Source organism: Sarcophilus harrisii, chromosome 3, assembly GCF_902635505.1.
Source record: "Sarcophilus harrisii chromosome 3, mSarHar1.11, whole genome shotgun sequence".
Classification (NCBI taxonomy): Eukaryota; Metazoa; Chordata; class Mammalia; order Dasyuromorphia; family Dasyuridae; genus Sarcophilus; species Sarcophilus harrisii.
In genome coordinates, this window is record NC_045428.1 from 17,063,448 (window position 1) to 17,085,643 (window position 22,196).

At 45.2% G+C, this 22,196-nt stretch overlaps 1 protein-coding gene across 3 annotated transcripts in view; it reads left to right on the forward strand.

The window, feature by feature from the left end:
* Positions 1-22,196, forward strand: part of MFSD1 (major facilitator superfamily domain containing 1) — a 48,312-nt gene that overhangs the window by 11,765 nt on the left and 14,351 nt on the right. For 2 of the 3 annotated variants that reach the window (XM_031957579.1, XM_031957580.1), the window contains exons 1-6: positions 13,226-13,479; positions 14,102-14,154; positions 14,987-15,099; positions 16,054-16,096; positions 16,769-16,836; positions 19,731-19,839. In XM_031957579.1, the coding sequence (XP_031813439.1) occupies positions 13,305-13,479; positions 14,102-14,154; positions 14,987-15,099; positions 16,054-16,096; positions 16,769-16,836; positions 19,731-19,839 (561 nt within the window). In that variant the 5' untranslated portion in view covers positions 13,226-13,304. Of the gene's footprint in view, positions 1-13,225; positions 13,480-14,101; positions 14,155-14,986; positions 15,100-16,053; positions 16,097-16,768; positions 16,837-19,730; positions 19,840-22,196 lie in introns of those variants that run through there. The other variant, XM_031957581.1, reaches the window with a different exon arrangement.

The window sequence follows — 22,196 nt, forward strand, 5'->3', positions numbered from 1 at the left end:
CTGTGTGAAGATGATAATGAGTTCATGGGAGCTAATGAGATCACCCAATGAGCTAGTATATTAAAAGAGAAACAGTTCCTTGGGACACACCTACAGTTTGTGGGAATTTAATGAATGAACATCAGCAAAAGAGATGAGCATCGGTCAGATAGAGAATAATATAGAATTAATCTGGTTCACCAAGAGGCAGAAATAGGAAAATGAGGAGCATAGAACAGTGCATGTAGGGTGCAATGGAAGGGTGATGACCTGGGAAAGAAATGAGAGATGAAAATGTGTCTACTACCTATTCCCTGTTCTTTGTAGAACTGAGGGACTATGGGTATAGAAAAGTGTGATGTAATTAATCCATGATCCATATAGAAATGATAGCTAAACCCATGGAAGCTGATGAAATTACTATGGAGAGTGAGAAGGTGGGGCAAGAGAAGAATTTAGGAGAGAAGCTTGAAAACCCTCCACAGTTAGAGACGTGATATGGAAGGTAGACCTACAAAATGGTTAGATGGGTAGGAGGTGAACCAGGACTCTCCCAAACCCAGAGTATCCAGGAGGGAAGAGCAGTCAGTAGCATCAATACAACAGCTAGATCAAAAGGCATGAGGATCGAGAAAAGACCACGAGATTTGAAGTGGTGAAATTAAAGATGATAGTTACAGTGAATAGCTTCCAAACTCATTCCATTGCTATGATTTTTAGAGTGAGTGAAAAGAAAGAAGAAGCAATGGTAATAAACACAGACATAAATAACTAATGTGCCTCCTCATTTGCCTCTATAAAATCTTTAGAGAATGATTCATCTTTGTGTGTACCAAGATTATCCTTGATAAAGTAGCCAAGAAAACTTTTTAAATATTTTTGAGGGGCAGCTATCTGGTTAGTGGATAGAGCACCAGCCCTGAAATCAGGAGGACCCGAGTTTAAATCTAGCCTCAGACACTTAACACTTCCTAGCTGTGTGATCCTGGGCAAATCACTAACCCCAAAGGCCTCAGCAAAAAAAAAAAAAAAAAAAAAAAAAAAAAAAAAATCAACATCAAATCTCATTTTTAGTCATTTTTCTTGACTGCTATATGCAAAAAAACAAAAGAACTTATAGTGTCTATTGATTATTTCAAAATAGAATTTGACTCACTAGAAATCGCATCCTTCTAAAACAAGATCTCGTTCCATGTCAGAATCATACAAAATTATATGACAGGTAAACCATGGAGATGGGTGTTTTCAGTGATCTACTGAGAATCAACACAAGGTTGGTCATAAAATGGGTAGACATACGCTCATGAAAGGTTAGCAGCAATGTAAAAGATATTCTCCAAGAGCATAAATACAAAGCTCCCCTGTTAAAAGACAAAATTCTACAGCCATTCCTCTTTGCAGTTCTCTCTGCAGAAAATGCACCAAACTCCAGAACTCTACAAGCCTCAATAAAATCAATATGGACATGTTAGATTATGACATACACCTGAAAGGTCAGTTCATTGAACTAGTCCATCATTCTTTATCTTAAGCCCTGAAAATGGACGGTGATTTGGGCCATTTGGAAAATTGTGCAGAGATCAAAGCTTCATTTTAAAAATCTATTTTAATATAAATTTTATTTTTAAAATAAATATGGTAAATTTATTTTGTTAACTGTCTCCCAATTATATATTTAAAATATAATATTCATTTAAAAATTGAATTCAAAATTCTCTCCTTCCCTCCATTCTTCCCTCACTGATAAGGCAAACAATTTGATACAGGTTTACATAGTCAAGCAAAATATATTTTCATATTAGTCATGTTGTGAGAGAAATTAAACAATGGAGAAAAATAAAGAAAATTGAAAAAAATGAAAAATCTGCTTCAATCTCCATTCAGATTTCAGCATTTCTCTCTCTGGAGGAGGCCAGCTTTTTTTTTTTTTTAAATCACAAATCTTGCAGAATTTTTTAGGATCATTGTCTTGATCAAAGTCATAAAGTTATTCAAGTTGTTCATCATACAATGTCGCTGTTCCAGGTGGAGCCAAGATGTCAGAGAAAAAGCAGGAACAATGTTGCTGTTCCTGAGTATAACGTTCTGGTTCTGCACACTTCACACAGCATCAGTTCATGGAAGTTTTCCAGGTTTTTCTGAAACCATCTTATCATTTCTATTTTTCTGTATTTTTTTAGGATTTTATTATTTCCAATTACATATAGTTTTCTTGACTGAGGAATAACCCAAATGGAACACCAGTAGCAGAGTCTCATAGGAGACAGCAAAATAGAATTTGGCTGAGAATTTGACAATTCTACATGGAATGCTGGGGAGATTTAAAATGGCATGAAGAGTAGCAGAAGGAAGCAGGAGACTTCCTGGAGTCTCGTCTGGAGGCTGGAGGCTGAGGAAAATCTAAACTAGAATAGTATGAAGTGCTTAAAGTAGCCCAAGGGGTCTCCCCAGTGGACATACGCTGAGGACTAATACAGAGAATGGCTATTGGAAGGTTTACTCAGTGTACATATGCAAATGCCATAATTTTCATATCTATGAGCTTGAACGTCTACATCTTATTTTCATTACCCTGCAAACGCACCTGATTACTCTTTAAGCCTTGGGAACTAGATGCTTTTAGGGGAAGAATGGATTAACTCCCTCATGGTATCACAGAAGAAATTCTCCCTTCTCCTCTTTCTAAAGCTAGTCGTGGAGACATAGAAATTCATCCCATTCTAAGGCACAAGTCCAGAGTTGGGGAAGCTTAGGGTCTTTGTGGAGGATCAATCATGAAATATAGAAATGTTGTTTAGAAAAGAAATAATTATTGAGCTTGACAGAAATGTGAAGGAAAGCATTTAGGATATTAGAAATGGACTTTACCATAGTATTGACATAGTCCAACCTCCTCATTTTATAGATAAAAAAAGTTGAAACTCATGGGGTAAAATGACCCAAAGGCCAGAGATAATAAGAAACAGAATCAGGACTTGAACCCAAGACCTCTGGCAGGTCTCACTTCTTTTATTGTACCTTCCTTCCTCTCTATTAGTTACAACATTAAAGTCTTGTATCACATCTGTTGAATAATCATTTTATATAATAATCCCCCTTTTCTGATGAACTGATACACATTCTTGTCTTTTTTTGTTGTTGCTTATCTGTGGATCTAGTAACTAAACTTCTAACCAGAATATTGTTAGAACACATTATCTTCATGAATTAAATTAAGTTTCTTGAGATCACTCTCTTTTGCTTTTGTATTCCAGTCTCTAGTGCCTAGCTCATAAAGGGTATTCAATAAATATTGGTTGGATTGAATTAAATTACAAAATGAGAAGTATTGCTATTGTAGCATATGATCTATAAAACATATAATATAAATGATATGTAAACCTTATCTACATATAAACACACGGATATATTTAAATATATAAAGATGTGCAGTCATTGAAGACCTGGCATCTGGTCTATTTTTGTGGGGGTGTTGGAGGACATGTCACTACGTCTGGCAACTTAACTGGAGAGAGGGGCAAGCCGGGTATGGGACCATTGAATCCGGGTCAGAGTCCACCTATCTATGTCTCCCACTGGGGTATGTCTTTATATGTTTAGCTGATCCAAACACATATCTTATTGCTCCTCTGAGGCCCTTTCTGAGGGTTATCAGTTCAAAAAGAAGGCTGTTTTTCTGGTCTCTCTCGAAGGATAAGGTAGACTTTAGCTTACAATCACTACCTTAGTCCTCAATTCTGGTTACACAAAAGACCATGACAAATAGTGAATAGCGAGTAAATTAATTAATCTGCTCAAAACATGTTGGAATGCACGGGCGCCACCTAACAGTGGCTGCTGGAGATCCAACCCAGAATGGATCTCCTCTTGTGAGAGGATAATACAAGGAGACTGAGAGGCCGTTGAGTTGTCTGACCCTCTCTCCTCTTCCCTCTGCCTCCAATTTATCTCATTCCCAGTCCACGACACTTGTGTCAGCAAAGGCTGCCCTGAAGCTCCTTCAGATGCTATGATCCACAGCTGTGGAGGCTCTCGGAGAACTGACCTGTCCCTTAACAAAAACAGGAAATAGAAATCATCCTTCATCACACAGCAAGTTCTATAGATTAAAATATATCAAAAAAACCATACAAGAGTAAATGAACCTTTCATCTCTCTCTCTCTCTCTCTCTCTCTCCTCTCTCTCTCTCTCTCTCTCTCTCTCTCTCTCTCTCTATATATATATATATATATATATATATATATATATATATATATACACAAACTGTTTTATACATACATTCCATGTTCTCTCAGATGGTCACGGGTCATATGTCCTTCTGCTTGTGTAGTACAAGGATCATCTGGGAGAAGATAAGTCCCAAGCTTTGGTGGACTCACAGTTGGGCTGTTCACAGAAGTGCTAGAATCGTGCTAATGCTTTTGCAAATCAAGATGAGATGGTCAAAGAGCAATAAGCCAAAAAGATGATAACTTATATGGATGTACTTTAATTTCAGATTACAATTACCACTAAGCTTCAATTTTGTACTCAAACATTATGGCAAAAGGTCTACTTTAAAAAGATTAATTTTTAAAAAGATTTTATCCATTAGCTGATCTAGCCTCTTAGATAATAATGGGGTGATGCTCATTTAAAGACATCACTCAATTCTGCTAATATTTTGCATTTGCATAGAAGTTCAAGTTTCCCAGGCTGGTTCATATATTGTTTTTGCAATAATCCCATGGGGTAAGTGGGGCAGGCCTTCTCCCCATATTCCATATTCTACTACAGAAATGTCATGCCCTGTCCAGAGGTCCAGAAAAGCTAATGGCAGGGTCGGGACAAGAATCCAAGCCTACTGACTTTTTGTTTAGCACTCTTTTGGTTTAATAATAATTCTCATTATCAGTTTTTACAATTTGCAAATATTTATAAAACTTATGAGGCAGAGAATACAACTATTGCCACGCTCATTTTGTAGAGGAAGAAACTGAGGTTCAGGGAAGTTAATTGATTTGCCCACAATCACACAGCAAGTACTTATCAGGGCTGACTATTAAGCAAACTCTCTTCGGATCACAGAGCCCTGGCTACTTCCACATTGTGCTGCCTTCTGTTTACAGTCCGTGCCTTGGGAATTAATCAGGGTGGCAGAGGGCTTGTTGATGTAGTGTAGATAATGGGATTGGCTGGGTATCGGCAAATCAGTGCCACAAATAAACAATAATCTGAACAATTTGAGGTTCCTACTGAATCTCAAACATAAAGCTCCATGATTTCTGCTATTTTTCCAGCTCTGAAATTCTATGATTAGTTTTATTTTTCTTTATTAAAGCTTTTTATTTTCAAAACACAGGCATGGATAATTTTTCAACATTTGACTCTTGCAAAACCTTGTGTTCCAAATTTTTCCTCCTTTCCCTCCAACCTCTCCCTTAGGTGGCAAATAATCCAATACTATGATTAGTTTTAAAGGCAGATAGATTTTCTGTGACAACTAATTTAAGAGTGGGACCCCTAAATGTGTTTCTTAGGCATAAGAAGTGGGAGAGGTCAGTTTTGATAGTCCAGCCCAGAAAGGATAGTTTGAATTGTTTTTTGGTCATAAGGGGTCCTTCTTAGCCACTGAACAGGGCAGGAGGAGAGAGAGAAGCTTAGAGATCTCTCCTCTCTGTGGGAAGGCAAGTGGTGCTACCAGACTAGGTAGAGCCCTGCAGGAAGATGGGAGGAAACCAGAGACAAACTGCTTGATTTACTCTTTTACCCACAGGGCAGTTCTGTCTAAAATTACTTAATGGAAAAATAAGGCATCATTTCAGAAAATCATCAGCGAACAGAACTCTTTGCTCTGTCTCTGTCCTTTTATAATTCATTTAAAACAATTTCAAATTAGGTGAGATTATCTAATCTCAAATACATTGGAAATAAGCACTAGAAGGAAGGAGTGTTTAAAAAAAAAAAAAGGCTTTTTGGAAGGAAAGGGAGAAAAAGAAAAGCCATTTTCTATGTTTCTCACAAGACCAGAGAGGTAAGATCCATTAGACACTATCCATTTCAAGGCCCTTAGTTCATATAATAACAAAATGAGCCTTAGAATCTGATTCTCTCGCCCCAAATTCTGTGTGCTCTTCAGGAGACTGTACCAATTCAAGGCTCTATTTTATTATTTTAAAACTTTTTAAAATAAAAAAAATCTTTTTTTTTTTTTGCTTTTGCTTCTTTGCTTTGCAATTTTTTTTCTATCATTTATTCTATCATCACCACCATCACTCTCTCTTCTTAGAGCCCCCTCTACCTAACAAATTGACAAGCATTTGGTATATTTCTTATATTATGGGGCTGAAGAGACAAAGGCTATTACTACTGGGGGAAAAACAGGAACAAATCCAAGTGGGAGGAAGCTAGATGCCTCAGTGGACAGAGCACTGAGCTTGGAGTAAGGAAAACTCATCATCCTGAGTTCAAATGCAGCCTCAGATACTTCTTAGCTGTGTGACTCTGAGCAAGTCGCTTCATCCTGTTTGCCTCAATTTCCTCATCTGTCAAAAGAGCCGGAGAAGGAAACCACTCCAATATCTTTGCCAAGAAAACTCCAAATGAGGTCACCAAGAGTTGGCCATGGAACCCCCTTAGCTAGTAGGAAGTAGCTCTGGTGGGAAAAGAGTATAACTGATTTGTGTAACTGATTTGTTTTTCTGATGATTTGAACATAAACTCCTTTCTTCTTTATGTATTAATTCAGTTCAATAATGGAAATACGAGCCCCATATTTGAAAAGATTTATGAACGAGTCTATGGATTATTGTATTACACTGCCAAACTCCCTCTTCCATGCCCTAAAACCTATGTTTTATAAAATGGCCCTCATTGGGAGTTGGAAATTCTAATTTCCAATAATACTAATCAAATAATTGCTAACAAATATACAGTGCTTACTATGTTACAGGCACTGTGTTAAATGCTTTACAAATTATCTCATTTGATCCTTACAACAGACATGACTGGGTCGAGTTTCCAGGCTTTGAGGGTTTTTAGGAGGTTTCCTGGTGGTGGGATTCATATCTATTACTTACATGATATGACCCATGGCTCCGAACCAGCTACAACTCTGAATTGATACAAACTGGTCTGTATTGTCCAAAAAATACATCATTCATTTATTTATTTTAATGCTCTTTTAAAAAAATTTGAGTTCCAAATCTCCTTCCTGTGTGTCCCTCCCCCAAACCACTGAGATGGTAAGCAATATGATATCAATTTTACATATCAAGTCATGCAAAACATATTTCCCTATTAGTCATGATGCCAAAAAAAGAAATATAAAGCCAAAAAAAAAATGCTTCAATTGGCGTTCAGAGTTCATTATTTCTCTCTGGAGGTGGATGGCATTTTTCATTCTGTCCAGTGGAACTGTCTTGGATCATTGTCTTGATCAGAATAGCTGAATCTTTTACAGTTGATCACTTTACAATATTGCTATTCCCGCGGTAACAATGTTCTCCTGGTCCAGCTCACTTCACTTTGTATGGATTCACATGGGGTTTTCCCCGGTTTTTCTGAAACCATTCTTCTCACCATTTCTTATGATGCAATAGCTTTCCATTGCAACCTTACAGCACAACTGACTCAGCCATTCCCCAACTGAACATGCTCTTGATTTTCAATTCTTTGCCTCTATAGTAGGAGTTTCTATAAATACTTTTGTATGTCTGCATCTTTTCCCCTTTTCTTTGATCTCTTTGGGATACATCCCCAGTAGTGCTACTGCTGGGGCAAAGAGTACGGTAGCCCATTGGGTATAGTTCCCACGTGTTTTCCAGAAAGCTGGATCAGTTCACAATTTTATCAAGTGTGCATTAGTGTCCCAATTTTTCCACATCCTCTCCAGCATTTGGTATTTTCCTTTTCTGTCTGGCTAACATCCATTAAATTGGTTAACAAATCTGGATGGTACCTTAGAGTTGTTTTAATTTCTATTTCTCTAATTAATAGTGATTTAGATCATTTTTATATGACTAGGAACAGTTTTGATTTCTTCTGCTATTTATTAATTAGGGAATGACTTATTTTTAAATAAATTTCACCTATTTTCTTATATATTTGAAAAATGAGGCCTTACATGAGTAACTTGCTATAAAAAAAAAAATTCCCCCAAATTGGGTTAAATTTTGAAGGCTTCTTTCTAAAATCTCTTGGGCTTGTTCTTCTAGGGTTTGCATGGGAATCTAAGGTCTATTCCTTATTGTTAACATATAGTTCCAAAAATGTAAATTATTAATACATCAAATAAATAAATTATTAATATATGTAACTAGCTATACATTAACTAGTTATATATCAATTAATAATAAAACTCAAGGTTTTGCCTGAGAACATCAGAATTTAGCTTGTATTGGAAGTCCTTAACAAAATAAAACAGGTCCTCAGCTCCCATGAAGGTACTCAGGCTAAGAAGGCGTCATCCAAGAGAAAGCACTACCTGAGCAACAAGGGTGAGCCTCCGGCTTCCCTAGGAGCATCTGCTACTCTAAGTGGATTTCCTCCCTGCATGAAGAAAGAATTCTGGGTAGGCAAAGGTTCCTCCCCAGATCTGTAGTCTGGTCAGTCCTTATTACAATGTCATCAAAGGGACAAGGTTTTGCTGAAAGATGCCGTACACATTAGCAGCAGCAAAATGTTCTAGGGCAGTGTCTCAGTGTCTTCACAAGGGCCTGTTCCACAAGCATTTATCTTTCTTTGTCCATGGGATCATCTGTTTTAAGCCGGCTGGGATAGAGCTGCTGGTCATTTAGTTCATGGTTTTATTTACTTCAACAAATGGGGTTTTGCTAAATCATTGTTCTGCAACATGACTGGTGGACACTTTTTTGGAGAGAGGGAGGGATGTGGAAAAGTCCCAAGTAGGAAGGATTGTTATATGAAATAGCTTTAAAATGAAATCAATCCACCTCAGTCATTTGCCGTGACAGTTTAAATTCATTTTGGCCTTTTTCAGAATTGGGTGTTAGCTGGGCCAGGTAGTCCATGCCTGTAATCTCTGCTTCTGGGGCTGCTGGGGCTGGGGGACCCTTCTGAGCTCAGAGCTGCACTAAGGCTAAAGCAGATTGATCATCCCTGCTATGTTGGGCATCAATAAGGTCGGTCCCTGGTAGCAGAGGACCCCAAAGCTGCCTCAGGAGCTGTGAACTGGCCCCGTTTGGAAACAGAACCAAAGCCTCCATGCCTTTCAGCAGGGGGATTGAGCGGGGGAGGGATGGTTGCACTCCCATCCTGGGCATAAGAGAGATACCAAGTCTTGCATGTGAAGGCATTTATTTACTGCCTTTTATTTAAATATTATGTTTTCATTTACATTCATCGAATCTATATTCAAATGCCTAAAGGACGGGCTAAATGGGCAGAGTCTGAGCAAGTTTGAGAATGTTGGCAGGCTGCAGGAGCCCAGTTCTTGGACAATAATCAGTGCTGAGCAGGTTATGTAGCAACTTGGAATCTAGATCTTGATGATGTAAGTCAGACGAACCTGTCTGAGGAGAAAGGGGAGGAACTCTGGCCTAGGACTCCTGTTGCCAGAGAAGACTGGAATGAGGGACCTTTACGAGATTTGGGAAGGGTTCATTTTCTGTCATCTTTAGACTGTTTTAGGAAAAGAAACCCTAGAAGGCCCTTTCCAGCCAAGAAGACAGTCTACCTGAGTGGGAAGTCTCTTCCAAAAGTGCATTAGAGCATGGATAGCCTGTTAAAAGATCCACATGTTCCATTAATCTCTGTCTAATACCTCTTTTCTGGTTTCTGATGGACTAATAGAGAGGACGTGGCTCTGTATTCACAGTGAGTGCACACTGAGAGGGGGCAGAGAGCTCAAGATTTCCATGCAAGCCACTTAAGGAAGGTAATAGGGAAGGAGCCTGAGATGTACAAACCTTGCTTGTACATTTACAAGGATGAGATCTGGCTTGGCTGGGATCCCGCCTGTGCGAGCTTGGGAAATCACTTAACCTCAGTTTCCTCCTCTGCAAATGAAAGCATCATCTCTAACTTAGGGAGGTGAATGTGGCCCCTCTTGGGCTTCTTCCCAGCTTATGGGAAGTGGACACAGCCCATTAGGATTTGCTCCTGTTCCATGCTATGGCCTCAGGGTAGGACTGGAGTCCTAAGTAAAACACCCCCTCGCTATACCCCAAAGCACCACCACGAACACCACCCAAAATCTAAGCTCTGTCATTTAAACACAACATTTGTGATCGAAATAAAACCTGCATTTCAAAGCGGCAGGAACACGGTGCAGAAATGTCATCTGTAATCTATTAGATCCCCCAGCTCTTGGTATGGTGGGTAAGGGGCCGGTCTTGCAGTTAGGAGGCCTTGGGTTCTGATTCTTTCTTGCTAGGTGATTCTGGGAAAGTCACTTAAATCTGTCTGCACACAAGAGTCATTCAAGCTGCAGAATTGTCAGTTAAAACTGATGAAGGGGGTTTCCATACCAGGAGTTCTGAGGGACCTCCCCTACACACATACACACACAATAAAATATAAGTCCAATTTTTTTTTAAAGCAATCAGCTTTTCTAAGCACAAGCGAGTAATATTATGTTAAAAAAAATCTGTCTGATTCAAAATGATTTGTTAAGAGAATTCTCGATTTTTACATACTTCACCGAAGAACAAATTCTGAAGCCGACAGGGCTCTCTCCCAGTGACTTTCTTCTTTGAACATCAAAGTTTTGGGGGATAAACTTAAAGAACAAGGTTCTGTAGAGCATATTAAGAGAGGGCTTGCGATGGATAAACTAAGAGCCCCAGAATCTTTCATGTCAGGAGATGTCACCAGATGCCAAAGTAATCGCTCCCCCTTCCCTCCTCCCTTAGGTGGACCTGAGCCCTTACTTTTGCTCTTCTGACAGCTGCAGGAAGTTTCATGAAAGGCTGGGGGGAGGAAGGCTAAGCCTTTAACATTTATATAAATCAGACACCATGTGGTTATGTTTTAGTTCACATCATTCATAAATCTTGTTCTTAATTTAACCAATCTTTGTTACCAGATCAAAACGAAAAATACACTTTGACTCATATTGGACACACTGGATTGATTTCCTTTGTCCTTACAAATTGCCCTCTTCCATTACGCATATCATTCTTGAGGTTTTCCGAAACCTCACGCCTTGTGGGAGACGCGCGTATTTTATCTTGAGACCCCGCGAGGTGGTCTTTTAAGAAAACTGTTGTCTTCAAATATGGGAACAGAAGGGCAAAATTAATAAAAGGCTTCCGTCGGTCTCTGAGGCTGAGTGGGACGAGAGTGACCTCCTCTGGCAAAACACCCTTGGTGATTCTCGCTTTTGCTGATTCTCCAACAAGAAAGTTCAAGTGTTCAAGGAGTTGTGCGAGATCCCACAAGCGCTTCAGTTGTGACAGAAAAAAAAAAACAAAACCCGTGGGAAAAAGGCAGCCAGGGAGCTGACGGCGTGTAACACGCTTGGAGAGCCAAGATGCTTTAACCCCAATAAAGATGGGAAACTTCTGTTCGCAAGCACCGGATCAAAGCTTCTCACTTTCAAGTCCACGAGGGAGGTGATGGAGACGGGAGCCCCGCCTGACTACTGGAGGGGGGAGCGGGCCAAGACCACCCGCCGGGCCTCTGCATGCCTTCTTCAGCCTCGCTTTGAAAGTCTCTTCTTCTTAATGTGTCCCCACAAAAGCAAGGCTGATTTTTGGGAAGGTTTCCACACGTCTAAAACAGAAGACATCATAAAAAGGGGTCTCCTGCTAGCTGACGCTGATTCAGCAGAGCCTTTGCCTGGGCTGGGCGATGCTCGGGACCCTCTCCCCAAAGACGCTCTGATTTCTCGGCCGCTCAGAGCTGTGAGCTTCGGCCCGCTGACACTCTGGAAGGACACCAGCCTGAAGCATCCTAGTCCCTTCCTCCCCCCTTGTCGCAAACAACACTGAGCCCCCTTGTGACTGCGGGGCCGGCAGAGACTGGCGGAGGACAGCTGTGCAAAGGGGGGCGACACGAGAGCGGGCAGCCTTGCAGGGGTCGGCGGTGCTGCGGGCTCTGGGCCTCGGGGCGCCAGGGTCCGGGGGGAGAAGAAAGCCCGCCCTCCTTGGCAGGGTTTTCTGGGAAAGCTCGCTGCCGTTCTAGAATGGGGGGGGGGGGGCAGTGCCCTAACGTGAGGCCTGCTCCAGAGCCGCGGCCCGGGCAGCTTTAAACAGCCGGCGCTTAACACACGACAATGGCCCCTGACTGGCCAAGCCCGAGTCCCCGGAGGTCCCACCGAGAGCGGCCCAAACCCGCGGTCCCGGAACCGGGCCACGGTCCGCTCGGCCCCGAGGCTAAAACAGAAGCACCGGGTCACAGGGGCCCGAAAGCATTTAACCACAGCAGACGGCGGAAATGGAGCCTCGGGGAGCTAGATGGACAGGAAGGCCCGAGGCAGCATTTATTAAGCGCCTGCTGTGTGCCAGGCACCTTCGGAGACCTAAAGGGATGACGTAAGTGGGATAAAGTACAGGAAGTGGGAGGGACAGCTAGTCTCCCGGCGACCCGAGGACCCGGGGCAGAGAATAGAGCATGGACTTGGCATCCAGAAACGCCAACGGTTAATCCCGCCTCAGCCCCTGGCCGTGTGACCCTGGGCCAGTCCTTTAGCCGTTCTCCGCCTCAGTTTCCGCCATCTCTGAAATGGGCACAACAGGAGCACCCGCTTTGCTGTGAGGGACAAATAGGACGCCCGTAGGGCCCTCGCGGACACAGAGCGTCTAGTTTTTATCATGTTGTCTGTTCTATCGGTTATGGTGATTCTTGCGGGCCCAGATCCAGGATCGGAGGAAGGGGCAGGTCGGGGCCCCGGCCTCCGGCTCCCGCTCAGCAAAGGGAGGCCCACGGGGGGAGGGGCGGGGCCCCCTTGTGCTCCCCCCACAGCGCCCTGGGGCGCGTCTATTTCCTTTTATTCTCTGTAAGACCGGAAGCTCCTCGAGGGCCGGGACCGTTTTTTCCCTTTTTGGGGGTTTCCCAGCACGTAGCAGGCGCTCAAAAGATGTTTATTGATCTAAACAGTGGATAAAAATAAACAAAATCTTCTATCGAAAAACTCGGTTTTCACAGAAGAGGAGACCGAGGCCCGACACGTGACTTGGCAGCCGGCCAATGACCGATCCCGGCGGCGGCGGCAGCGCCCCCTAGGGGCTCCAGGGCGAGGTGGCGCAGCTCCGCTTCCCCGCCCACGTGGGACTCCTCCCCTCCTGACGCTCCGGCTCACGTGAAAGATTTGGCCACATGACCGGGCGGCTGAGCGAGGAGTCATGTGACCGGAGAAGCCGGCTCCCGCTGCCGCCGAACCATGGGGGAGGAGGGCGATGGGGAGCGCGCTCTGCTGGCGCCGGAGCCGGAGGTCGCGGAGGCCGGGCCTGGGGCCGGGCCCGGGGCCCGGGTCTCCCCGCTGGCCGCGCTCCGCGACCCGGCCCACCTGGCGCACCGGCTGCTGGCGCTGACGCTCATGTGCTTCCTGGGCTTCGGTGAGCGGCCGCCCGGGCCCTTCGTCCTGCTCGGGGACCCGCGGCCCCGGGGCGCCCGGCGGGGATCCGGGTGGCGGGAGCGCGATCCCGGAAAATGGGCAGAGGCCGGACTCCGGAGGCTCAGCCCGGGGGATCAGCGTCAGCCAAGGGTCCGGCGGAGCCTCTTCCCGGAGGGGGGGGCCTGACCGGGGGGGCCGAGGGCTGGGGGGGCGGGGCCTGACCGAGGGGGGGCCGGGGCCGGGGGCGGGGCCTGACCGGGGGGGCGGGGCCTGACCGGGGGGGCCCGAGGGCTGGGGGGGCGGGGCCTGACCGAGGGGGCCCGAGGGCTGGGGGGGCGGGGCCTGACCGAGGGGGCCGGGGCCCGGGAGCGGGGCCAGGTGTGGTTCTGGAGCCTTGGGGCCCGCCTCTTGAGGCATAGGTTCTGGAGTGGGGGGAGGGGGCCGGAGGAGGTGCTAGAAGAGGAGGGAGCTGGGCATTGTCCGAGGCCTCCAGTCCGCCGGCTGTCAGAGGCATTGCCCGAGGCACAGACCCTGCTGCACCGGCGCCGCCCCCCCCTTCTCTCCCCCCCCCCCCCCCCAGGCCCGTGTTGGGGAGCTTTCAGCCGAGCCCTTGTCCTTTGCAGGCAGCTACTTCTGCTACGACAACCCTGCGGCCCTGCAGACCCAGATCCAAGCGGTGAGTGCCCCTGTCCCTGCCCGGGGCTCACCCCACCCACCTGGAGCCTTGGTGCAGAAGGGTGGAAGAGGGGCCCCCCAGGCTGGGGGGAGCCGGCCACCCACCAGACCCTGGCCAGAACCCCCGCCCCTTTCTCCCCCCGCCCCAAGATTGACTACGCTAGACCCCGGACTCTGCCAACCTGGCCAGACCCCACCCCCCATACTTCTGACCCTGCCAGATCCCCTGCCAGGCCTGCTGTGTGTCTGCGAGATCCCCATTAAACCGGCCTGAAGTGTGGGCAGTCTGGGAGCGGGGCTGGGCTGGGGGGCACAAGGCCCCTTTGGGGGACCCCCGGGAGCCAGAGTGACAGTGTGTGTGTGCATTTGTGGCCGGAAAGCCGGATTGCGGGAGTAGTTGTCGGGGTCACTCAGTCAGTGCCTGGGGCAGGATCTGAACTGGGCCTTGCTGAGCCCAGACCCGGGACTCCGGCCGCTGCGCCGCCTCACTCCCTAGCGTATGTTTACGTTGTTGTGGTCTTGCTGCTCATTTGCGATTTTCCTGGCACGCTTTAATTCTTTGGCCGTTTCTCTTAGAAGTTCAGATGGAGTGGAACACAAGTCTGCTTTCCCTCAGCTGTTTGTATTTTCATGGAAACTTGATTTCTGTACAGGGAAGGATTCCCGGGCCTGGCCTTTAGTAGGGAGGAGCAGCCTCTTCAGGGCAGGGCCCGGGCCTTTCTTCGCACAGAAAGGAAAGAGGGTTTCTGCTCCCCGGACTAGATGCCCTGAGCCGTTTGGTCCCCAGCTGTTGTCCAAAGTGACGACGGTGCTTGGCCGTCTCTTCCTTCTAGGACATGCGGCTCCCCACGGCATCCTTCATGCTCCTGTACTCCTGGTATTCCTGGCCCAACGTGGTTCTTTGTTTCTTTGGCGGCTTTTTGATAGATCGAGTATTTGGAATCCGGTAAGCCCGCGCCATTGGGATTGATGCGATTTGGGCTTTTCGGAAAAGTCCGCGGGCTCTCTTCCGAACTGGGCAGTTTGTATTTCTCTCTCAGAGAGAGAGGGGGCTTCTCTCAGAGTAGGCTTCTGAGTCTTTAGCCTTCTTTGCCCAAAGTAGTTTAAGGTGAGTTAATGTTGTTTTACTCCTGCAGAAGACATGAGCCTCGCTGCACAGATTATGCAGAATGTGTTTGTCTAGGCCAGGGGTCCTCAGACTTTTAAATAGGGGGGCCGGTTCACTGTCCCTCAGACTGCTGGAGGGCCGGACTATAGTAAGTATAGTAAGGCCGGACGTCCTAGCCCTGGGGGAGGGAGATAATCGTCCTCAGCTGCCACATCTGGCCCGTGGGCCGTAGTTTGAGGACCCCTGCTCTAGGGAGATGGATGGCTGCCCCTTTCCTTACATCATCCTTGCACTTCTACCCGCAGATGAACAAGGGGAGGAGAGGACATGACGTTTGTCAGCCAGCTGTGCTGGGGGGAAGGTTGATTCCACTTTGCAGAGTTTCTTTTAACTTTTGTTTTTGCATTTTATCTGGGTTGAGGAGAAAGTTAGATAAACCAGGGTTCAGCACAACGTTTCAGTGTCTGTGAAGGTGGCGTGACTGCTGGGAACTTTGGGGTCACTTAGTTAACAAGCCAGGGTGTACGTCTCAGTAGAAACTTTTTGACATTTCACCTCATAATTTTGTTTAAGAAAGTAGGAATGAATTAAATTAAAATTTGCTGTTCTTGAATCCTTCAGAATTTTCTGGAGAAATTGTGGTTTCCATCGAACAATCTGCCTCAATGATAAACTTACTGGGATTTCCCCCAGAGAGAGCAGAGAGATTGTTAGTAGTGAAAATTGAACTGAATTTTATACAAGTCTCAGTTATTGGATCATAGTAATTTGTTCTCAACTCTTCCTTTCTAGGTGGGGCTCCATCATATTTAGCTTCATCGTTTGTATTGGACAGGTAAGGAGGACTTGACGGGGCTCTGGTATTCTTGCCTCCATCAATGAATTTTAAAAATATCATGAATTCTTACGTACCTAGCTAGATGTGAGCTGGAATACAGAGTCGGAGGTGGTAGATCCAAGTTTTATATACGGCATATCTGCCTTCAGTTTGAGGAGAGATATTTAAGTTAACTCAGTAAATTTTTTTTTCCATGTGATTATTTATTAGAATCTTTTTTTTTTTAAATTTTTAATAGCTTTTTATTTACAAGTTATATGCATGGGTAACTTTACAGCATTGACAATTGCCAAACCTTTTGTTCCACTTTTTCCCTCCTTCCCCCGACCCCCTCCCCCCGATGGCAGGATGACCAATACATGTTAAATATATTAGAGTATAAATTAAATGCAAAATAAGCATACATGTCCAAACCGTTATTTTGCTGTACAAAAAGAATTGGACTCTGAAATATTGTACTATTAGCCTGTGAAGGAAATCCAAAATGCAGGCGGGCAAAAATATAGTAAACGTTACATTTCATGGGGTCAGCAGGGGCTGGCTGAGAGCTGCATTGGGAGCCAGGAAGGCAGGAATTAGCAGTGTGACGGGCAGGTAGGTCACTTTGATTCTCTGCTACGTTTGGTTAAATGCCTTTTTTTTTTTTTTTTTTTTTTTTTTAAATTACAGGTCATTTTTGCCATGGGTGCATTAGTTAATGCTTTTTGGCTGATGCAGCTGGGAAGATTTGTATTTGGGTAAGTTAGAGATATAAATTTATTTATTTCTTCATGGCTAACTTGTCAATTTATTGAAAATTTTTCCTATTTATATTTGTTGGTTTTGTCCTTTAATAGAATTATATAGAGCAGCAATTATATTACAACTATACAAATTATATAAAGACCAAGAAATAGTTTTTCTTTTAATAGAATTATATACAGCACCAATTGTATTACAATTGTATAAAGACTAAGAAACACATTTTTTCCTTTTAATAGAATTATATATAGCACTAATTTTATTACAGTTATATAAAGACCCAGAAAGAAACATGTTTTTTCTCTTTTACTTATTTATTCACCCATCTTTTTATTTATTTATCTATCCATTCATTTATTTATTCGTTCATTCATTTATTTATTGATTTAGTCATTCATTCATTTATTTATTTTTGCTGGGGCAATTGGGGTTAAGTGGCTTGCCCAGGGTCACACAGCCAGGAAGTGTTAATCTGAGACCTGACTTCAGGGCTGGTGCTCTATCCCCTGAGCCACCTAGCTGCCCCCTTTTAAACATTTTAATAGAATTATATACAGCACCAATTATGTTGCAATTATATAAAGACCAAGAAAGAAACGCAGCACTCACTGTCTGTGGCTCCATAGAGGTTTGAACAGAGAGGGACCATCCTTGGAAAACAGAGCAAGTGGGGGTAGGGGGTATTTAGTCTCAGCTCTTCCCAACTCCCAACACCACATTGCACTTGCCTGGCTGCTTTTCTGTGATATGTGCACAAATAAGAAAATGAGAAAAAAAAATAGAGCAGTCCCCCTGTGGGGGAGAGCAGAGGGGTACCTCTGCTGGGGGATGGGGGAGTATGGGAAAAGCTTCCCAGGAGAAGTGGGCTCAGGGCCATTAAGCCAGAAGTTGTCATGGGAGGAGGGGTGAGGGCTGAGATGAAGATGAAGTTGAAGTTGCTAAAGGGAGGGATGGGGGGAGGCAGCCCGTGGCCTTTCTGCAGCTTTGCCAGGCTGATTGTGGAAATGAGACGGGCAGGAAGTGACTAAAGAACGCGAGATGAGGTGAGTGAGTGAGAGAATAGTGTCGAGAAGGGAAGGAGAAACAAAATGTCGGTTCCTCGTGAGGAGGTGGTTGGGAAGGGGGTCTTGAGATATCCCTGTATCTAGTTGGAATGGAACTTCAGAGGTCACTGAGTGCAACCCCATTTCACAGATGAGAAAACTGAGGCCTCTCCAATGAGAAGTGACCTTAAGATTACCCAGGCAAGGAGTACATTTAATTGAATTTAGGAATGTTAGGGCAAAGCATGATGCTTTCAGGTCCCCTGCTTTTTCGTGGGGAGGAGCTGGCCTCTTCCTTGAAGCTGTAGGATCTGGGGAGAGAAGAGATCCCCTGATGGAGGAGGCTTGCTGATGAATCCCTGGGGTAGAGGGGCGTGTATTTGGGGAGGAGGTACCGTAACCTTGGGCCATGTCCCTTACTGGCGTCTCGGATACCCGAGGGGCCTAACGTTGGTGAGAAGGGAGCACTGTGCCACGAAGGACTGAGTGCAGAGTAAATAGATCATTAGCAGATTGTGGCTGATTGCCCGTACCCATAATAGCAATGTCTGCTGGCCAGAACATATGGGGTTCCTTAGGTTAATGTGTTGAGACTCAGGTGCCAGCAGTCCATGAGAGGAGCCCAAAAAGTGCCTGGGAAGCTCCAGGTTTGTCCTAGGGAAGGGATGGGGAGAAGGGGGAGAAGACCTTTCCAGGGCCGGCTGGAGGAGATGGGCGGCAAAGCCCCGCCACAGTGGCTGAAGAGCTGGGTGGTCAGGCCTGGTTGTGGAGGGGACTCCTCTGGCAGGTGTCGGGGAATGGGCGCATGGTGAAAACACAAAGTCAGTGACCTTCGCCTATCGGCAAGTGCCCTGACATGCCACCAGGACGGCTGATTCCACAGCCTCAGGAGGTGCTCTGTGGGTGTTGCTGGGGCCGGCCTTCAGGTGGCCTGTTTTTTGGGGTTCACAGGTGCTGCCCTAAGATCTCCTGGTTGTCTCCATAGTGAGATGAGGAGGAACAAGGGGGAAGGTTGTGGTGCAGTGGGGAGCCCAGCCTTTGGGGCAATAGTGGGGAGAGGAGCGGGGTACCCAGGTCTGGGCAGGATGCAGGGGAGTGGAGAGAACATGTGTCAGGATGAGTGGCGTTCCCCGGCTGTCCTCGCTCCTCTGCTCCCCATCGGGTCCCTCGGCCCATGTGTCCCGTGGCAGCGCTTCTTCTTCAATCTCCTGCCTCTGTTCTCTCCTTCTCGCGTTCACCCTTCCCATGTCTGCCAGAGGGAGCTTCCCGATGCACGAGTCTCCTCTCTTCTCTGCTGGAGAATCATCCTCAGCCTCTGCTGCTCATCAGCAGTCACATGTGTCCCTCAGCCTGGCTTTACTTAGTGATTCTCTGCAACGGAGCCTTGAGCTGGGCAGAGCTCCCCGGGACAGACCTAGGTGAATGTGCAATTGGGAACCGTTTAACAGAGTGAACGATGCTCACTCGTGGCTTCCTCAGGGGAGACTCTTCAGAGCCTGTTTGAGTTGGACCCCCATCTGCCCTCCCTGGTCTTGATTCCTGCCTTAGTCTCCGCTCTCGCTGCCAGCCCTGCCAGGAACCATCTTCTGTTACGTCTCCGCTTTTTTGAAATCTTTGTCTAAGAATTTGGCGGCGCCCCTCTTCCCTCTTCCCTCTTCCCTCTTCCTTCTCCAAGCCCCTTCAGAACGTTTCTGATGCCCTCAGGTGGGATTTGTGGCCAATGGAAGTGGATGTTGACATTATCCTTGCCCTTTCTCATCCTGAGATACGTTATAAGACGCGCCGCACCTCGTTGGCATGTGATCATTGTCGGAACTGAATGATTGACTTGCGTTTTCTCTTTTTAGGATTGGTGGGGAGTCCTTAGCAGTTGCACAAAATACCTATGCTGTGAGTTGGTTTAAGGGCAAAGAATTAAACCTGGTATTTGGACTCCAACTTAGCATGGCTAGAATTGTGAGTAGGACCCTGTGCTTCCCATCTGTTGAATGTTTCCATGACCGTATTTCGTGCGCTTTTGCTTTGACAAGTCTGTGTTACTCAAGTAGATTAGACAGTGAGAAGTAATTTTATTTTCTTGTAGCCTTATTTAGTCTTGTAGATAACTCTGTGTATTTTAATGAGTAAAGCTAGTAAATCATTAAGATTATTCACATTTTTTTGTTTATATTTGTTATGTAAGTGTTAACCACAAACACATACATGAAGCTATTAACATTTGACTTTTGAGAAGGTTCTGTAAAATTCTGCAGTTTTGTTAGTGACTTGCTATATAAGTGTGGAACCATTCAAATATAGAAAACATATGATATATATGTAGTTAAATGAGTGTTAGAAATGTAGTTAAATGGGTTAGAAGGTCTCCTCCTGATGACATTTCTTACTCGGTCATCCAATCTTTGCTGGGTGAGAAGTTCCCTTTTGTCGCTGTTATTGTATAACAGCAATATTGTTGTAAGAACAACTTTGAATGAATAAGTCATCTTAATTATTACAAATACCCAAATTAACTATAAGTAGCTTGATTAGTTTATCTGAAGACTATATTTTTGATCATTAATTATTACAAATACCCAAATTAGTTATAAATAACTTGATTAGTTTATCTGAAGACTATTTTTTGATCATTAATTATTACAAATACCCAAATTAACTATAAATAACTTGATTAATTTATCTGAAGACTTTTATTTTTTGATCATTGATCTTTTGGGAAATGGTTCTTATTTTTATTATTATCAATCTTTATTGTTATTATTTTTTGTTCTTTTAAGGTAATTGGGGTTAAGCGTGTTGCCCAAGATCATGCAGCTAGCAAGTGTTACATTTCTGAGGCCAGATTTGAATTCAGGTCCTCCTGATTTATTATTATTATTACTATTTTTATAATAGATTTGACTCAGTTCCTTATGTTTGAAAAATGAAACTCTCCATCAGGGAAATTTTGCTTCAAAATTCTTTTCACAATTACTAATGCTACTCCTTCCCCATCCCACCCATTTATTCTATTCTCTCCTTTCACCCTGTCCCTCCTAGAAGGTGTTTTGAGAAGTTCCCTATTTTTGAGGTAACTTATTCAGTTTTTTTTAATGCCAAGTTTTTGAGAAAGTTCTTTATTCTCTAGAACCTGAATGAGTCTCCTTGCAGTTTCACCCTTTTGACCTCATGCTGTTCCCTGACTTCAGATAGCTCGGGGGCTATCAAATAGTGAGTAATCCCTGGGATTCCCTGAATTGTTCCCAAGATACAACAGTTTCTAGACTTTTTTGCTGTTGCTTTAGTCTCAGTATTTCTTCTTATTGTAGTGCTCAGAACGATCCTTGTCTGCTGTCTGTGACCTGCTAAACAGGCCTGTTTCGTTGGCAAAATTCAAAGGGGAGAGCAGGCCCCAGGATGCCCCCAGGATGTCTTTGACAGGGTTCCTGGCTGGAAGATCTTAGCAAAGGGTCTGATACAAAACCTTGTGCTGCCCTTGTGGATGAGATGGGAAGGTCTGCACTGGATGATGGAAATTAGGGCGTTTGGAAGCAGTTGGAGGGCTTGGGGTCACCTGGGGAAGAGGGTCCCGGGATCTGTGTCCGGTCCTGTGCTAGTTAATGTTACTATCGGTCTTCGAGAGCAAACTTGTCAGGGTTTGGAGATGGAGCACTCAGGTGCTGGTCAGGCCTGGGAGCCCGTGGGGCTGGGCCCCGGGCCCAGGCTAAAAGTGAAATGTAGAAGTTATATCTGAAGCTTCGCCCCTTGGGCCGGGCAGTGCCGTGGCCGGAGCTGAGGTCGGTGTGAGTCAGCGCTGTGATGTAGTGACCACAAGGCCAGGGTGGCCGACGGCCCCACGGGCAGCCTTTGTCCAGGCCTGGGAAGGGGCTGGTCCAGGGGACCCTGCCCTGCTACCAGTGCAGCTCTGGGGCCACAGATCAGGAGGAGCATCAGGGGCAGCAGGATAAAAGGGGAATACATGTGGGGAATCACTAGCAAGACAGAACCTGGACTGGGAAGGCCTTGAGGCCCTGCCTTTGGCCTTTTGCCTGGAAAAGGGGCCCAGTCTCGTTCTGCTCGGCCCCTTGGGGCAGAGCTGCAGGCACCGGGTGGCATTGGGAGTCTGATTGAGGGGTGAGGGGAGGAAAGATGTTGGAAAGTGCCAGTGACGAGGAGTGGTCTCTGCCTTGGTTTCCTTCCCACCAACGACCGCTTGGGGAATGCTGGGGGAGATCCTTCCTTGCTGAACTCTGGGTCCCTGTGATGGGGGGAGTGATGTTTCCTCTTCTGCTCATGGGAAATTGTCCCTTGGAAAGGGAGGTGGTGGGGGCACTGGA